Source organism: Buteo buteo, chromosome 22, assembly GCF_964188355.1.
Source record: "Buteo buteo chromosome 22, bButBut1.hap1.1, whole genome shotgun sequence".
In the NCBI taxonomy this organism is placed as follows: Eukaryota; Metazoa; Chordata; class Aves; order Accipitriformes; family Accipitridae; genus Buteo; species Buteo buteo.
The window spans coordinates 9,695,073-9,711,057 of NC_134192.1; the positions used below are offsets into that span (position 1 = coordinate 9,695,073).

The following is a 15,985-nucleotide window of genomic DNA, read 5'->3' on the forward strand; positions in this document are numbered from 1 at the left end:
CTTCTAAAACAGGCTATGATTGCTTGAACCATAATGTCAAGCAGTACCAGTTTTATAAGCTATTTTCCAAGGTCCTGCCTTTAAAAAGAAACTTTTAGGTAGCTCCATGTCAGACTGGTGTAGATTTCCTGCTCTGAGAAAGTTCTTCGCTTCTCCAAACATCATCCGCTCACAATTGTGCAGGTCCCAGCAAAAGATGCCTCCAGCAATAACTGTCCTGGGTACGAGCTTGATCTCTAACAGTGCTACCAGAATCATAGCTAAAAGGCAATGGAATTTGGGCTAAAGGCATGTTCAAATCATACAACTTAATGATTCACTGCGTGTTAGGTGAACTGCAGGTAGTCTCCAGGCATGTGCTTTTGACATGGCAAGTGATGAGTGCATCCTTTTAACAAGGCCAATACTGAGGATCGCGTTGTGCAACTTCGTGTGCCCTTGGAGTATGCACAGACAGATGCCATAGCACCGTTCACATGCAGACACATTTTAAGTCACCGTAATTTGACCACGCAACCTAAACCTCATCATGCAATCAGTCACTAAGTAGGAACACACGACCATTTCAGCCATTGCACTGCACAAATAATAATGGAAGAAAACCAAACAAATAAAATATATTTCCAGTACCTAAGGGGGTTCTACAAGAAAGCTGGAGAGGGACTTTTTACAAGGGCATGTAGTGATAGGACAAGGGGTAATGGCTTTAAACTGAAAGAGGGTAGATTTAGATTACATGAAAGAAAGTTCTTCACTGTGAGGGTGGTGAGGCACTGGAACAGGTTGCCCAGAGAAGCTGTGGATGCCCCCTCCCTACAAGTGTTCAAGGCCAGGTTGGATGGGGCTTTGAGCAACCTGGTCTGGTGGAAGGTGTCCCTGCCTATGGCAGGGGGAGTGGAACTAGATGATCTTTAAGGTCCCTTCCAACCCAAACCATTCTATGATTCTATACTTTTATATGTACTTGAAGGAGAAAGACTCTTATAACAAGAGAGATAAATTTCACTCTGCTTCCACTGGAATTTCTGCAGCTTTAAATAAGCAGTCCTACTAGTAACAACAGTCTGATTGGGAATTTCCAACTAAAAATAGTCTTAGAAATTTTTGAAAATGGAACCAATTACAAAAATAAACTCTCCAGCGAAGAACACTCAACAGAACAGGATGTTAATCAGGTCACTGGTAATAGCCTATTTGTACCTTGCTTGGGATAGAAAACTTGGTCTGCTCAGCCTTGCCAGGAGTGTGAATAGCAGTAAGAGGAGGAGGCCAGGAATGGGTCATCTCCTAGGGAAGAAAATAGACATGTTTTTGAAAACAAATTCATGTACATAAAGAAGAAAGAGAGGAAAAAATGATCATGTATTCTCCACTGAGCCTGGAGATGCAATTGCTTAAGGAAGCGTCACCACCCATCCTTACGTGGTAGATGAACACCTTAACTACCAACAGGCAGCACCTCCTGGGAACGAGGGTGAGGACAGGTTTTACTCTTGAAAATTTTGACCGTCTCTGTCTTCATCACGTGGCAGCTGACTCCACCTCTGTGGTCAGCCTGTCAAGCTGTATGAATGAAGGCATCACAGGTATAAAACAGGGTTTTATCTGCAAAGCCCAAGCAGGAAGTGGATCCCTCCGGTATTGCACTGGATGCAACCCTATAGAAAATTGCATGGTGGCAAAATGTAACCCTATTCAAGATTGCTTAGTAGCAAAATAAACCAGAGGCAGGTCTAGAAAAAGGTAGAGTGGGCTTGCAGCATGAATGCGTGGCGTAGAAGAGATCAGGGACAGTGTCCTATGCACCAAAGCATCCTCTCATAGCACCGGCCATAGGCACTTACTGTGGTATGGAACATCACAGCATCAGGGCACTATCGATTCCATTTTAAAATGCAGGACTGAGAGATGAGGTGATTTGCACAGGGTTACACAGAAAGCCTATACTTAACTAGGAAATCCAAGTCTCTGGTGAAGACCTGCCTACCGGACCATCTAAGCACCACGCTCATTTTCTGTATCAGTGTGTTCATCACTTGTACACACATGTTCCAACTGTCTTCAAAGAAATCTCCTGGATGCCCATGCCTGTGAAATACAAGCAGAAACGACAGTGCACACCTTGCTTTTTCATACTGAGGCCTAGAATCACTGTCTCACCGAGCTTGGTGGGAACAGACTGGGACTTAGGTTCAGAGTAGGGGGAAAAAATCAGTAAAATAGAAAAACTGCAAAAATGTTGTTTTAGGCAGAGCTTTTAAATGCCCTTCTAATGAGTGTGTTTTATGGTTGATGCTGCTCCATTCTCTCTTATCTTTGTTTTTAATTTAATAAATATTCAGAGAGGCAGTAATACTTGTCTCTGGTAATCTGTTATATCTTTGTCTTGGTTGTTTTTCTTTGCCTGCAAAGCTCAGGAAGGATTCTTTCTTGAGACAAGGGACACAAAGAGCAAAAGAAGGTCTGGTCTAGGAAATTTTGCATGCAATGGCCATAATCCTGACTGCAGTAAACTAAACTTCCCAGCTGCTATTTTACACTGGTCAAGCCCAGGGCCAGTCACAACAAAGCTTATGAACACACAAATTTCTGTAGGCAACATGACAACCACTTGATACACTCCACAAATAAAAATATAACATAACTAAGAAAATATAACTTGTCAAAAGGGCAGTGTGGTGGGTCCATTTGGGCTAAAGACATAGCCTGGGTGGCTACAGCTGGATGCTAATGTATAATTCACTGAAGATACAGCCAGCAAGTTTCAGGTCTCCAGTTGTCCCTCACAGATCATGTGTCATACAGGAGGTTAGGAGAGAGAAAAGAAAAGCAAGCATCATGGTCCTCAGTCAATAGGACGGGCGGACACGTAAACTTCCCCCAAGCTCCTGTTAGACACTGGTATTTTATTGAAGCCCATCAAATTTCCACCCTTAGCAATGCTGCTACTGCAGCAAGATCTGCCTGAGCCCCTCAAGGGACAAAGCCCAGGTACGACCACTACAGAGAGAAGCCCTCACCCCGTCCTGGCAGAGGCAGGACGGCAGGGCTGGTCGGCAGCTCAGCCCCACTGGGCTCTGCCGCTCCGCTTCCACCAGCGCAGCGTACCATGGACACACTTGCAGCTTATCTAAAGGGCCACATAGCTACAGCCAGTGCAGCCTGGGGCCAAGCTTTGCCAGTTCCTTGTGCAAATGACCCAGGGACAGAGGAGGGTGCAGATGTCTCTGCACTGCTGAATGAGCTTTTGGGTTTCTGCCTGTGGAGCTCAGGGCCTGTTTTCATTGCAGAAAGCACAAACGGTGGCAATGAGGAGGAAAGAGGCAGCTAGTGAACAGCTCATCCCTCCCGGTGGGTGAGGCCGCGGCAGCTCAGCGCAGTGACGAGAAGTACACTATTATATCGCATTGATTGTTTGACCTCTGCACAGAGGAAGGCAGAAAAAGACTTAAGCATCCGGTGAACTTTTCTGTGAGATAATATAATCCAAATCCTCCTGCCTCTGCCAAATCCTATGCCATAGAGGATGCTTTGTGGCATATCTCTTCGTAGCAAAACGATGAAACAGAGGCTATATCACATAATTAAAAGAGGGACAGGCAGCCTGATTGAAGGAAGAAATGAAGCATATTCTAGAATGGCAATTATAGGCTTGACCTCAGTCTCTTCCTGCCCACACATAAAAGGCTGGACAGAGAGCCTAGGATTCATGGGAAGGTGATGCCAGCAAATATTTCATAATATTCACTGTCAGAATGCATCTAGTGCCCACGGTGTACCAATGTGGCAGGCTGAAGTGTAAGCAAATCTAGTCATCTCCCTGTTAGGGGACACCTGAGCATAAAACAGCAGGAACAGGAAAAATGAGTCTGCTATTATTTGAGGAAACTGAATTACAAGGTAAGAAATCCTGACTCCACTGAGGTCAGAGGCAAAAGTCAACTTCAGTGAGGTTAGGACTATCCAATCTATGTGTTTACAGCATGACCTTGAGAGCATCAAAGTCTATTACAAAGGTACAAGCTAGCTACATTGAAGCATTTCACTTCAATTATCACTGTAATAAAAATTATTGGATAGAAAATTCCAGATAGGACCACACATGCAAAACACCACAAGTATTTAAAGTTCAGCGTGTAAACAAACACTGTGTGCGGAAGTCATAAGGAAGCATATAGTTACTTAAGGAAACATACCTACATCTACCTACAGATAGGTGCCGCAGCACTGCTGACCAAAGAACCTTGAATGATCATAGAGAAAGTTTTTAGTTTACTCATCTGAAAAATGTCACTTCAAAATCTATGGGCAGCAACCCCACACCGACCACCACAGCTGCATATTATACTCACACAGAGCACTACTGAGCTACAGAATGACATGCAAAAATGGCACTGCACTGTTTTCAGTGAAGGGTCAAAACCCCAACCCCACATCCTGCAGAGAGGTAACTGTTTGCTTAACTCTCTCCTACTCTGTTCCTTAAGCACATGCACAGTACTTTGGAGAATCAGAAGAAAGGATGTCATTTGTTTAATCATCCACATGACTTCACCATTCTTTGCTATGCCCCGGTTTCTTTTGGAGGTCCCTCATCTCTAAGTACTTGCTAAGCTCTATTTTGTTTAACTTTTGAAATCTGATATATCTACCTTCTAATATGTTATGACTATAAAGAACCACACAGACGTTGTGTGTGTTGTGTATGCAACCATCCATTAAGTTGTATATATAAACATCTTGGTTTGTAAATACCTGGGAAAGTAGGCAGAGAATTGCATTCTTTTTTTTTTCTTTTTTTTTTTTTTCCCCAGGAAAAGTTAAAAAACTTTAATCAATCCAAATTTGGAAGTATTTAGAAATTCCTGGAAGTAACAATAATTAAACCAAGCATATGAAATGCTTTAAAGAGGAACTTAATGGAAACATAGTAATCCCACAAAATTGAGTTAGGATTTATTTTCACATGGTTTGGACTTAAAATAATTCCAAAATCATGTTAACTGTTGGAGTGGGTAGATGACTGCTATGGAAGCATGCATTTTTTAATAGACCTGGGGATTAAATGAGAAAGCAAACCTGCACAGTTTGTTGGCTTAAAAGTCACTGTGGTCCTCTGATGTAGTAACATCAAGCATCCTCCTTTCTGAAAATTATTTAAACATTGTTTTAATTGACTCCATGTGCTTTATTTATTAGAGCTAGGCATGCTTGTCTCTTCAGCTAAGTCTGCTTTTTTCAGCTATAAAAGCCCTCAGGTAAGTAACTAAGAAGGACACATGCAGATGCGATCTAACGAATCACCAAAAATACAAATACTCCAAGCAAACGTTTTAAGGGCTGCAGAGGTACAAGGCCAAATCACGATTTAAATGGAAGAAGACGACTGGGGAAGGATTTAAGCTTGCAAGTTTCTAAGGAAAAGGTCAGAGGGAGAGAATTGAGTACAGGGGATATGGGGCAGATGGTAAATAGCTTTACAAAACCAGTCCCTAAAATTAATAGCCGCCTTCAAGATTTATTTCCTTTCTCTGTGTTTCAGTTTTCCATCATTTCCTTCTTGTTCAAAAGAAAGTGTGCAGTGTTTTTAAATACAGATAAAAGCACTGAGCCAGGCCCTAAGAGGTCATTATGGAAAAAAGCAGCTAGGCTGTGTACTCTGCATTCCTACTGAGGCAGCTTCCCTTCCTACAGTGCACTCTAAACTGCTTACCCTGATCTAATTTGAAGTCTCCCAAGATATAGGGCTCACGCTACTTCCCTTGGGAGAATTGAGGGGAGACATAAGAACAGTCTTCAATTACAGAAAGAGCTGTTACTAAAGGAGAGAATAATCTGTTCTCCAGTTTTATGGTGGATATGAACTTAAACTGCAGCCAAAAAGATTCCAGTTAGACATAAGAAAAAGCTCTCCAATGGTAAGGACCGTGCAGCGCTGAAACAGATTGCTCAGAGAGCTACACAGACTCCATCTTTGGAGGAACACACTTAAGAACAGATTAGCACACATCAGTCAGGAATGGCTTAGGCAGAATTGATTCCTGCAATGGGGCAGGAATGTGTAGTAGATGATGAGATTTCTAAGACCCTTCCCAGCCCTTTTTCTTGCTCTGTAGTTTGATAGATCTCTGTTGGCCAAACGCTACCCTTACTGCCTCTCTTGGGGACAGCAGAACCACAAAAAGGCAGAGGAAGAAAGTAACAATCCCGGTGTTTTTCTTCTGTGGCATTAGAGTCTACAAAGGCAGTTTCAGGACCAACACTTTGCCCACATCATTAGAGGGCAGCCAGAGGAGCAGGAGGAGGAGCAGCCCTGCACACACTGCTAGCAATAAATACAGTCAGAGGCCGCTGCTGCTAGAGACCTTATCTGTGGTATTCTCTCTGTCAACTGCCCTTCTTAGTCTTTTTAACTTTTAGCTAAATCTGTTACTTTAAACTTTCTCCAATTTTTGGTTACACAGTATGTTGAAGTTGCATTCAGAAAAAATTAATATAGGATGAATAGATGTTCTAAGGTTATTACAAACTTGATGTTACAGCTGGTGCTAAGCAACCTACTGCCTTGATGAAATAAAGATAACTAAGTGATTTACCATTTATTAAAGACTCTATTAATGATTTATTAATGTTTTATTAACTATTTATCAATGCAACCTTAATAAAAAGCGTGTCTTGTTTCACAGTATCTTTCTGGTTTCTGCATTCATACAAACCTGATCAAACTCTCTCTGCTAGAAAGCCAGTAATGCATGAGGGGCAGCCACATTTTATGTGTGTGATGCATACTGAATTAAAAAACATCTCAACCTGTTTCATCTTTGGGGAAAAGGCTAAGGAAAGAATGAATATATAGGTATTTATACACGTACAAGCAAATGACACTAAAGCCTACAGGAACACAAAGGCAATAAACCTACGGGGTTTTTTTCATTCATATTCCTTATGAAGGGATAGAAAATTTGCATGAGCAGTTGGGAATATCCTGACCAGAAATCTGGCCTGCTTTATACTGGGCCAAAGGCTTGCTGAGAACGGGATTTTGATACATTGTCAGTATTGACAGGGACATGATAGATAGATTCATGGATATGCATTTGATTATCATGTTTCAGCACTTAAAAAAATTCTCAGCATCAAAGGGATACCACATCTTTTATCCTGTAAGGGAAACAAAAAAGACTTCAGTGATGGCCTGATGGCCTCCAAGAGAAAGTCAGTTTTCCTGGTATGGATGTTAAGGCAGGAAACTTTTCACTCATGCAAATGTTTTAGCAAATTTATTACCAGTGGCTAGTGCCCAGTACATATTTTTGGAGGAACAATCTGGCGGCATCTGTAATGATGCCTTTGTTGTACTAGAACTTATCTTGCTACTGTACCAAAAACTACTAGAAAGCCATTTGGAAATACAGTGCATACACCCATGAGTTTATTATTGAAAAGCTAGAGTTTATTCTACAAAAAGCAACCATTTCCCTGACCATAATCTGGGACACAGTGTTCACCTTGTGGGTTTTATCAATGACAACAAACAAGTTCCCTTTGCCCAGCTGGGGAATGGGATGCATTCCGTATCCTCCCATGGTAAATTAATATTCCTTTCCATATTAACGTGAAGGGGAAAGACAGACAAAAATGATATTCAGTGAAAATGAATATAGAAATTGCTTTAGAAGCCAATAGGGGTTGACTATAAACTTTACAACATACGTTTTCCTTTCCTACTTTGTTAACATTTGGAAATTCACAAAGAAAGTGATAGCAATATGGACTGTTTCTGTTGAGCTTCTCAATACTCTCTGACTCCCATATACCTCACACTTTTCAATGTATTTTCCTCATACTGTAGCTTTTATAACTAATAACACTCATATTCTTTGCTTAGAGCATTTAGAAAACAATAAAAAATAGCAAATCATGATTGATGTACTTATTGCTCTAACCAATCTTGTGTATGTGAAGAAAACCAATGTTCCATTACAATGAGAAGGTATCTCAGCTCAAGAGGCTGTTTTAGGGGGAGAGTAATGAAGCTACACCACATGAACCTACCACTGGATTTCCAATTTAACAACTCCATCACAATCCTAAAAGTAACCACAGCCTATACAATACTGTGTCTACACTGTCAAATGATGTAGCTCCCTGCTGGGTCCTGGGCCCCAAATGGTCCATGCTGTGCATATAATAGTTCACTCCCAAGGCTCCTCTGTTAAGCAGGTTGGATACTTCTCTCCAAGGTGGATGAGGAAAATTTTCTTCAGGGTCCACACCTCAGGAAGATTATATGGTCAAAAACTGTCCTGAATGTGGCTCACACTGCCCAGGACAGTCTTTCAATTCAGTCTCAAGGAGCTTTTGTGCCCTCGAGCACCTTCTCACAGTTCTTGGCATTTTCAGGAACATGCAGCACAAGCCCCTAAGGGTCCTGCTCTAGAAACATCGTTACGGTGAACTGCAACAAAACAAGAGATCCGCAGCAGCTGTATCCCTTCTCTTGTCAGGCTTTGGTTACCTGTATGAGTAAAGTGCAGGAAGGACATGGGCAGTTCACAGAAGATAATCGGTGAAGTAGAATCACACAGTGTAAAAAATGAAATAGAACCTTACAGGAAGCACGTGGGAGAGCTCTCTTGACAAATTTTATATGATGAGACAGAATTAAAAGTTCTGTGGAAAAGTGAGGCCTGAGAAATCATGAAGTCAAAGGTAGATGCATGCTGCATGTATGATTGCCTCTCTGACCCATGCTGTCTTCGTCTCAGACCATTCCCTAAGCTTTCTAGTGAAAGTCCAAGAGATGCGCAGGAGCCAGTGCTGTCGTTGTGACAGGCCATGAGCCTTCAGAGAGTCCAAAGACAGGCATGTACTGACCAGGAATAATGACACCGAGGTAACGCCACTTCCCATCCAAGAGAGGCAGGAGGCCTCTTCTCTATTTGCAGAATATGTGGGGTTTGTTAAGGATAGGCCATAATGGCTGCATGCAAGGAGAGGCTCATCGAAGCTTTGAAGTTTTGCCAAGCACATGTGAGATGCTGGGCCATGTGAGGTATTCCTGTTTCCATATAACCGTTTTTTTGGACAGATCTACTGATGGGTCAGGAACATGGAACAGCCAGAATGGGTCAGACTCGCGGTCCCACTCATCTGGGGTGCTGGCAGACAGTGGTCGGTGCTGTGCCTTTCACAGAGCACTTTGAGAACACCAGAGCAATCATGAGGGTAAACTCCTGATCCTCCATTCTTACTAATTCTAAGCCATGCTGAGATCCTATCTGTTTAATACCGCATACAGAACTTGATATTCAGTTAACACCAGCTAACACCAATTTGAGAGTCCTAAAAGTTAATGATACTTAATGATACGCCCATAAATATTCAGGTACTTGCAGTCACGTGTACTAAACCTCCTTCCAGAAAGCTAGGCATCCTTCATCTGTCACTCTTGGTAACTAAACTAATGGCTTTGTTGCCCAATATGCAGTACCACAGTCTTGCTGTGGACAGTATGGTCAATGCAGTACCTCCTGTTCTTGGCAGCTTCTCATCCCCACGGAGATGCACAGCCATATCCCATTGATTTTATTTATTCAAAATGATACTTGTTGGTAACCATCTCCAGGGATGGCACGTCTAATTTTCATGAGGGCCCCAAGAGATAGGAAGTATGCATTGAACTGTTAAATACAACATAACATCCTGGCAGTACAACAGTATAATATAAACAAAGGCCACAATAAGTAATAAAAAGCTAATTCTTTCAAAAGTTACTAATACCAACATATAATTTCATCTCTGCAATTTAAAAAACATTGGCAACATTTCTCCAAGTAAATAAGCAACTGTGTTTTGAAACTATTCACTGCTGGCACTTGTTTAAGGGAATCTGGTAATTTGTTCCATCCATCCTGAGCTTCACAAGCAAAAAAGCATGTCTTGAATCGCCTGTTTTCTTCTCTGAAACTTAGGGTTCACACCAAGAGGAGAGCAGGACTATAATTTACAGTTACAAAACAAGACTGCACCTACCCTGAGGCACTCCACTGCGCACATTCATACAATACATTACACCATCTCCTTTACGTTGCCAGATGTAATCAATTCATGTTTTTTTTAATACAAAATACAACAGTGAATTATGTAGTCACATGACAAGACCTTATCTATGTAATTTATTACAAAATGCATTTAATTTCTGGAGCCACTTATGCCAACATTGTGAAAAAATAAAACCTCCAAATTCAGTATCAGGCAAAATTAAATTACTAAACTACAAGACTTCTCGTTCTGTAGGCTTAGCACAGAAACTGTTCAAGTTTTACATTGTGCAAAGTTTTAGACCCATGTAACCAGCTTATAACCCACATCCTGACAATATGATGAAACTGAGTCTAAAAATCACTAGGAATTTGAAAGCATCAACTTGTGCCAGAAGACACCAGCTTTAGTCTTAAAACAGGAGCATCAATTATCTGAAATAGCACATGGGGGAAATTAAGAAACCAGGTTAGGCAACTTATTTGAGTTTAAAGCTGAATTCTTTTGTGTAAGCCATGATTTGCTTTCATTAAAATTGAACTCCAAGTTGTTACTCATCAAACACAAAGAAATGAAGCTACCACACACTGATGTATAATACACATTGAAATCTTTTACAAAAGCTGGGGTTTTTGCCTTCAAAACCAAGACTTTGCCAGATCTTTTTTATTCTGCTTACCACATGAGCAGTACTGCAGCATGGGTTTTTCTGAGTGCAGGTGCCAGGGTAGCATTTCTTTTTGATGTTGAGTGTTTCCCTCTCACATGGTCTCATCAACACCTCAACTGTAATGCCATCAAATCAGTGGTCTGAGGCTGGAGAGAAGACACAGTGAACACCTAGAAAAGCTCAAACCTGCCCTTACAGAAGTTGTCCTTTTTCATCATTTCCTTTTCTTCATCTATGTGATGTTCTCCCTACCATACGTCCCAGTTGAAAACTTGCTTCTCCCTTAGTTTATGAAGAATGCACGCTCCCCTACAGAGTATGATTATCTTCCCAGTGCCTACAACAGAGACTATGAATGCTTTGAGGGCAAAGACTGTCTCATTTTTTGTCTTATGCAATGCCTAGGGCAGTGGTGGAACTTCTGAATACTGGCTGGAAATTGTGAACAGTGAATATTGGCTGGAAAATCCTGGGTAGACAACATAGCCAGCTTGATCAGCAGTCAGCGAGCCCTGGATGGACAGAAAACTTCAAACTGAAGCCTGATCATTGGATCCTCTAATTTGACACCCTGTTTTTTTGTAATGTTAAAAGCTTAGGATGTTTGCCAAAAAATAAACTACGGGTTCTGGCCTGTAACAGAGAGGTAGTGTCCTTGCCACCTCTCACACTCAACCCTTTAATTCTCTTCTCTTACAGAAAGACCTAAGCAGCCACCTGAAACCCTATCGTGCGACCTGGCATTTATTATAGTAATTTTAGCCTTTGGAAAAGAACAAACATTTCAGTCTGGATTTCCTTTTCCTCGCTTGTGCCTTGAAGCAGGTCTGTTCCTGCATCTGTGTGTCCCGTAAATCATGCCAACACTCTCCTTTGATCCACTCCTGCTAAGCTAACAGGTGTAGAAGAAAATGGATGTATGTTATAGAAGATGTTTTGATACAACATATACTTTTTTGGCATGTCAGTCTTACCCAAGTAAGCCAGCTTAAAGAGTAAAGAAAACCGAAGCCAAAACATGCTGAGGTCTTTTTTGATCTCCCTTAAGGTACGGAGGCTTCAGAGTATTTCTGGTAGACAGATTCCCACTGTCACATGCATGCATTTGATTCCTCATTTCCCAGCTCGTTCTTTCTTACAAAGCTACTAAGTCTGAGGTTGGAAACATTAAATACTCAGAACTGCCACTAAGACGTATGACAGCTGAGGATGCTTGGTCCCACAGAGAGCAATCCTAACGTCTGAAATCAGCATGTTCAGACTATACACCAGATTAATATATCCTCCTCCCATGCCTGCATTTTTTAAAACCTTCTGACAACAAACTACACTGAAACAAACTAAATCCTAAAAACAGGGCTGAAAAAGGGCAAAGTCCATAACCTTCCCATCTCCAAACACTACACTACTTTTTTTTCCCACAGGAAAACCACTGAATAGGACACAAAAGCCACAGCACTAAAATGCAGTGAGTTTGGTGCTCCAGCATTTAAAAATTATATATGTACATTACTAGACGATGACATGTATTGTCTTTGTTGCTTGTAGATGCCCAAAAAGGAATAGCAAACTGTTCATTAGTAATAGTTTATCAGGGGTCATATGAGCAATCTGGAACCAACTTGGAGCAAGCCCAAGAAAGGACCACCCAGTAGACCCATGGTTGTTAGTTAGCTCTAAGCAGTTAGTGCTATTTGCAACTCCAGCTGGTGTCAAACACTGACAATTACCAGTTACCATACAAAGACAAACTGGAATAAACCTGCCAAAGAAAACTTTTTTTTTTTTTTTTTTTTTTTTTTAGTACAAAGTGTAATGTATTATCATGTTCAAGCAATTACCAAAGGGAGTTGTTGATCTCACTTTGCTGGGAGATACAAAGGCTAGATGCAGTAACACAGTATTCTTTTTGAAGCATAACTTGTGTTATAAGTGAAAGACACTATAAAATGACAATGCTGCTGCAAAGGAGACAGAATGATACATTTAGTCAAATTCCCAGTCTAAGCCTTTTCAAAGAGCACAAGCAGTTAGTATAACATTCCTTAGGGTTCCTGTATCCTTTCAAACATGATAGCTTTCTTGTAGTTTACACTTATCGTATTAAGAAAAATGGTAATGAGGAGATCATGACAACTTCTTTTAAAAGCAACAATGACTCAATTGCCAAGGAAAAAAGGAGTGATAACTATTTTCATGGAAAGAAGCCTCCAGTGAACGCCTCACTGTTGAAGCTGTGTTCTTTGTTTTTGTCTGAACTCAGGAACGACAAGGGGCTGCTGTTCAAAAAAATCTGAGCACCAGTTTTCATTTGATTGGTACAACACTCCTTTTTCTGATAAACTGGCAGCTCAGACCTCTTATTGAAAAGATTAGGGACTCAAGAGGTTAAAAATGATAAAATACTGGAATAAGTGGGAAGGGATTAATTGGCTTGATTTAAAAAAAATTAAAAATCACTACTGGGAATGTTCTCCTACAAACCAAACACCAGGTGTTTTTTTTTTCTGAGACTCAGAAGAATATTTTTAAAGGTTACTGCACCTTGGGGTACACAAACAACATATTCTTTAGCAGGATATACTCATGGCAAAGAAATTAATGGACTACAAAGCCCAAAGGGGTTTTTAACAGTCAGTGCTTGTGCAATAATTCCATCGGAAGATCTCAAAGCATTTCTCACAAGAGATCAGTACCCGCCATTTTCCATCTTGGCTCCATAGGTGAAATTTGGTTCATGCCTTAAATCACCCACTCAACCAGTGGCAAATGCAATGAACACTACCCTACCTTTTTTTAATTTTCCCATTAGCAAACCATGCAAGTCTCCTAAGTCCATGTGTGTCCATGTTGTTCCTGTTTCACCCTGCAAAGTACTAGTAGGTATTATTTCTACCCCCCTCCCCTGCCAAATATTTGCTTAGACGTTGCACAGAAATTGTGGAACAGAGGAAATATTTGAAGAAGAGCTGTGAACTGTTGAGAACAGGGTTTCTAGCGACACCTCCACCAGAGCCCTCACCCTGGGAGCCCTGGAAGGCAATACAGTACCACTTGCAACAGGTAGAACAAACAGGGTATGCAGAATGTTGAACAAATGTAAATCTGGGCACTTAGGTCTGAACTTCGGATTCATATTTGTAGTCAGTTTTTATCTCTTGCCTCTGAACAATGGTCAACAAACACATCAACGCCTTGAACTAATAAAATCATCTTCCTTTCTAATGCTGCAGTCTGACATTTTCTTCAGTTGATTTCTGCAAAGCTGGGTGCCTGTATGACTGCTTTTAAATAAAAAAGAAATGTGAGAAATTCCTTGGCAGAAAAAAAAAAAAAGGGAAAAAAAAAAGCAGCATTCTGGTCAGATTTTCTGGCTATCTAAAGAAATTGTTACACAGCTGACATAAATCAATGTGGCAGGATCTACAGGCTAATTAAACAAATCTGACAATTTTACTGTGACAATTTGAAAACGCTTAAAAGTGCCTCCCATCCACAGTGTGCATTCTTCTCAAATGTGTATTAAAACCCATGTACTGTATTAAGAAATTGAAAGGAACTTAGATATTCAATAAAAAACACAATTATAAGCACAATTTGAAATATATGGCTAAAATAGATTGGAAGTTCATAAGGTTTCTCAGAACATTAAATTCAATGACATGCTTTCTTTAAAGAAATGTTAGAAATTCTCTATAGAAATGGATAAGCCACAGTGTGTAGCATAATTTTAAATATCTGATTGAGCCTTGCTTTTGCACAATTATAACACCAGTAATTCCAGCTGAGGACCTCAATGCATTTTGCTAGCAACTAATTTAACTTCGCAGCATGATGGCAGTGTGGGTGAGGTTCTATTTCCCCATTTCATAGAAGGAGACACTGTGGAGCGAAGAGGCATCTCAGGGTTATACAGGAAGATTAAAGGTAGGATGTTTTATCTGAGTCTATGTATTCAAAGATTTATTCAGAGGATGTTCAAAGAGATGGGAAGATGGACCATATCTGTCTTTTACTGGCAGGTGTGAAGTGCTGTATTCTGATGACTTTGACAGCTGAAACAATGTCCACAGGTAAGAAGGAAGACACCTTCAGAAAGAGCTCCACTGACTATGCTGCATGACAGTCTTAAAGCCTACGGATCAATGGCAAGTAGCAAAGACATAAATTGCTTCCCCCAAAAAGGCGGCTTCCAGAACTATTCTCCCTACAGAATGTGGAATAACTTGAACTTAAGACAGATGATGACTGCCAAGAGTGCCTTCCCATGTTAAGCTGCCTCCACAAAGCCCATGGAGGCTGGCAAGGCGGATAGCGTGTCACTACATGACTCCTCCAAAGGAAAAGTCTGCCTGCTCATCCAGGCGGTGTCTCAGGAAGAAATACTTCTTGGCCCATAACTCAGTTGGTGTCTGTATTCTTGCCTTAAGAAGAAGAGATTAGGAGTGATTTGGGTTAAATTTAGACTGCAGTACATAAAGAAAATGGCAACAAATATTCCTGGTTATCTGCTGTAACAGAACACTTCCGCCCATTTCCTCTGACAGCAACAATCAGATTCAAAGTTCTAACTTCACGTTTACTCCAGGCATCATCTTTGTCCTGTTTTCTTTACTTTCCTTCTAAGAGCACAAGAGCAGTGAAACATCAGAGGTTGCAACATGGCAGGTATAGTTAAAGCACTGAAACTGAGCATACCTCAAGTATCTGGCCCAGTTTTGGTCCATTTTTTTTCAGTTCTCTAGTTCTTTCTTTACATATATTTTTTTAACCATCAACCAATTTTTTTAGGTTTTGATCGTCATGGCCAGCGGAAACTTCAAAGGAGAATTTCAAAGAGAAGAGCTCTTGAAACTCTTCCTGAAAATTCATTCAGTTACATCTTCCAGCCCTGTCTTCCCTTGGACACTGCAAGTCTGTCTAGCTTTTTCCTAGCTCTGTTTCTCTTGACTAACCACATATGGCCTACTTATCCTTCATGGGCCCCACCAGCTTCTTCAGCAGTGCTGACTTATGGGGAGGCTTCCTACTGGGACTTAAAACCCGCAACACTTGCCCTCAGGGCTGCAAAAATGAGCCCTTCCCTTTTGTCAGATAAAGAGCCACAGAAGATGCTACAGACTTTGTCATTTCAAACCAGAATTGTTTCTAAAGCATGCATTCATTTCAGAAAGCCTAACTCAATTTTAATATGTTTTCAATGTCTTTATTCTGTGCCTAAAGCAATTTGTTATGTAGAGTACACATTATTAATCTACTTAAATGAAAGGT

At 40.8% G+C, this 15,985-nt stretch overlaps 1 protein-coding gene across 2 annotated transcripts in view; it reads right to left on the minus strand.

The window, feature by feature from the left end:
* Positions 1–15,985, minus strand: part of AFF2 (ALF transcription elongation factor 2) — a 350,449-nt gene that overhangs the window by 140,385 nt on the left and 194,079 nt on the right. For both annotated transcript variants that reach the window (XM_075054426.1, XM_075054425.1), the window contains exon 5: positions 1,201–1,287. In XM_075054426.1, coding sequence (XP_074910527.1) covers positions 1,201–1,287 — 87 coding nt within the window. The remainder of the gene's footprint in view (positions 1–1,200; positions 1,288–15,985) is intronic.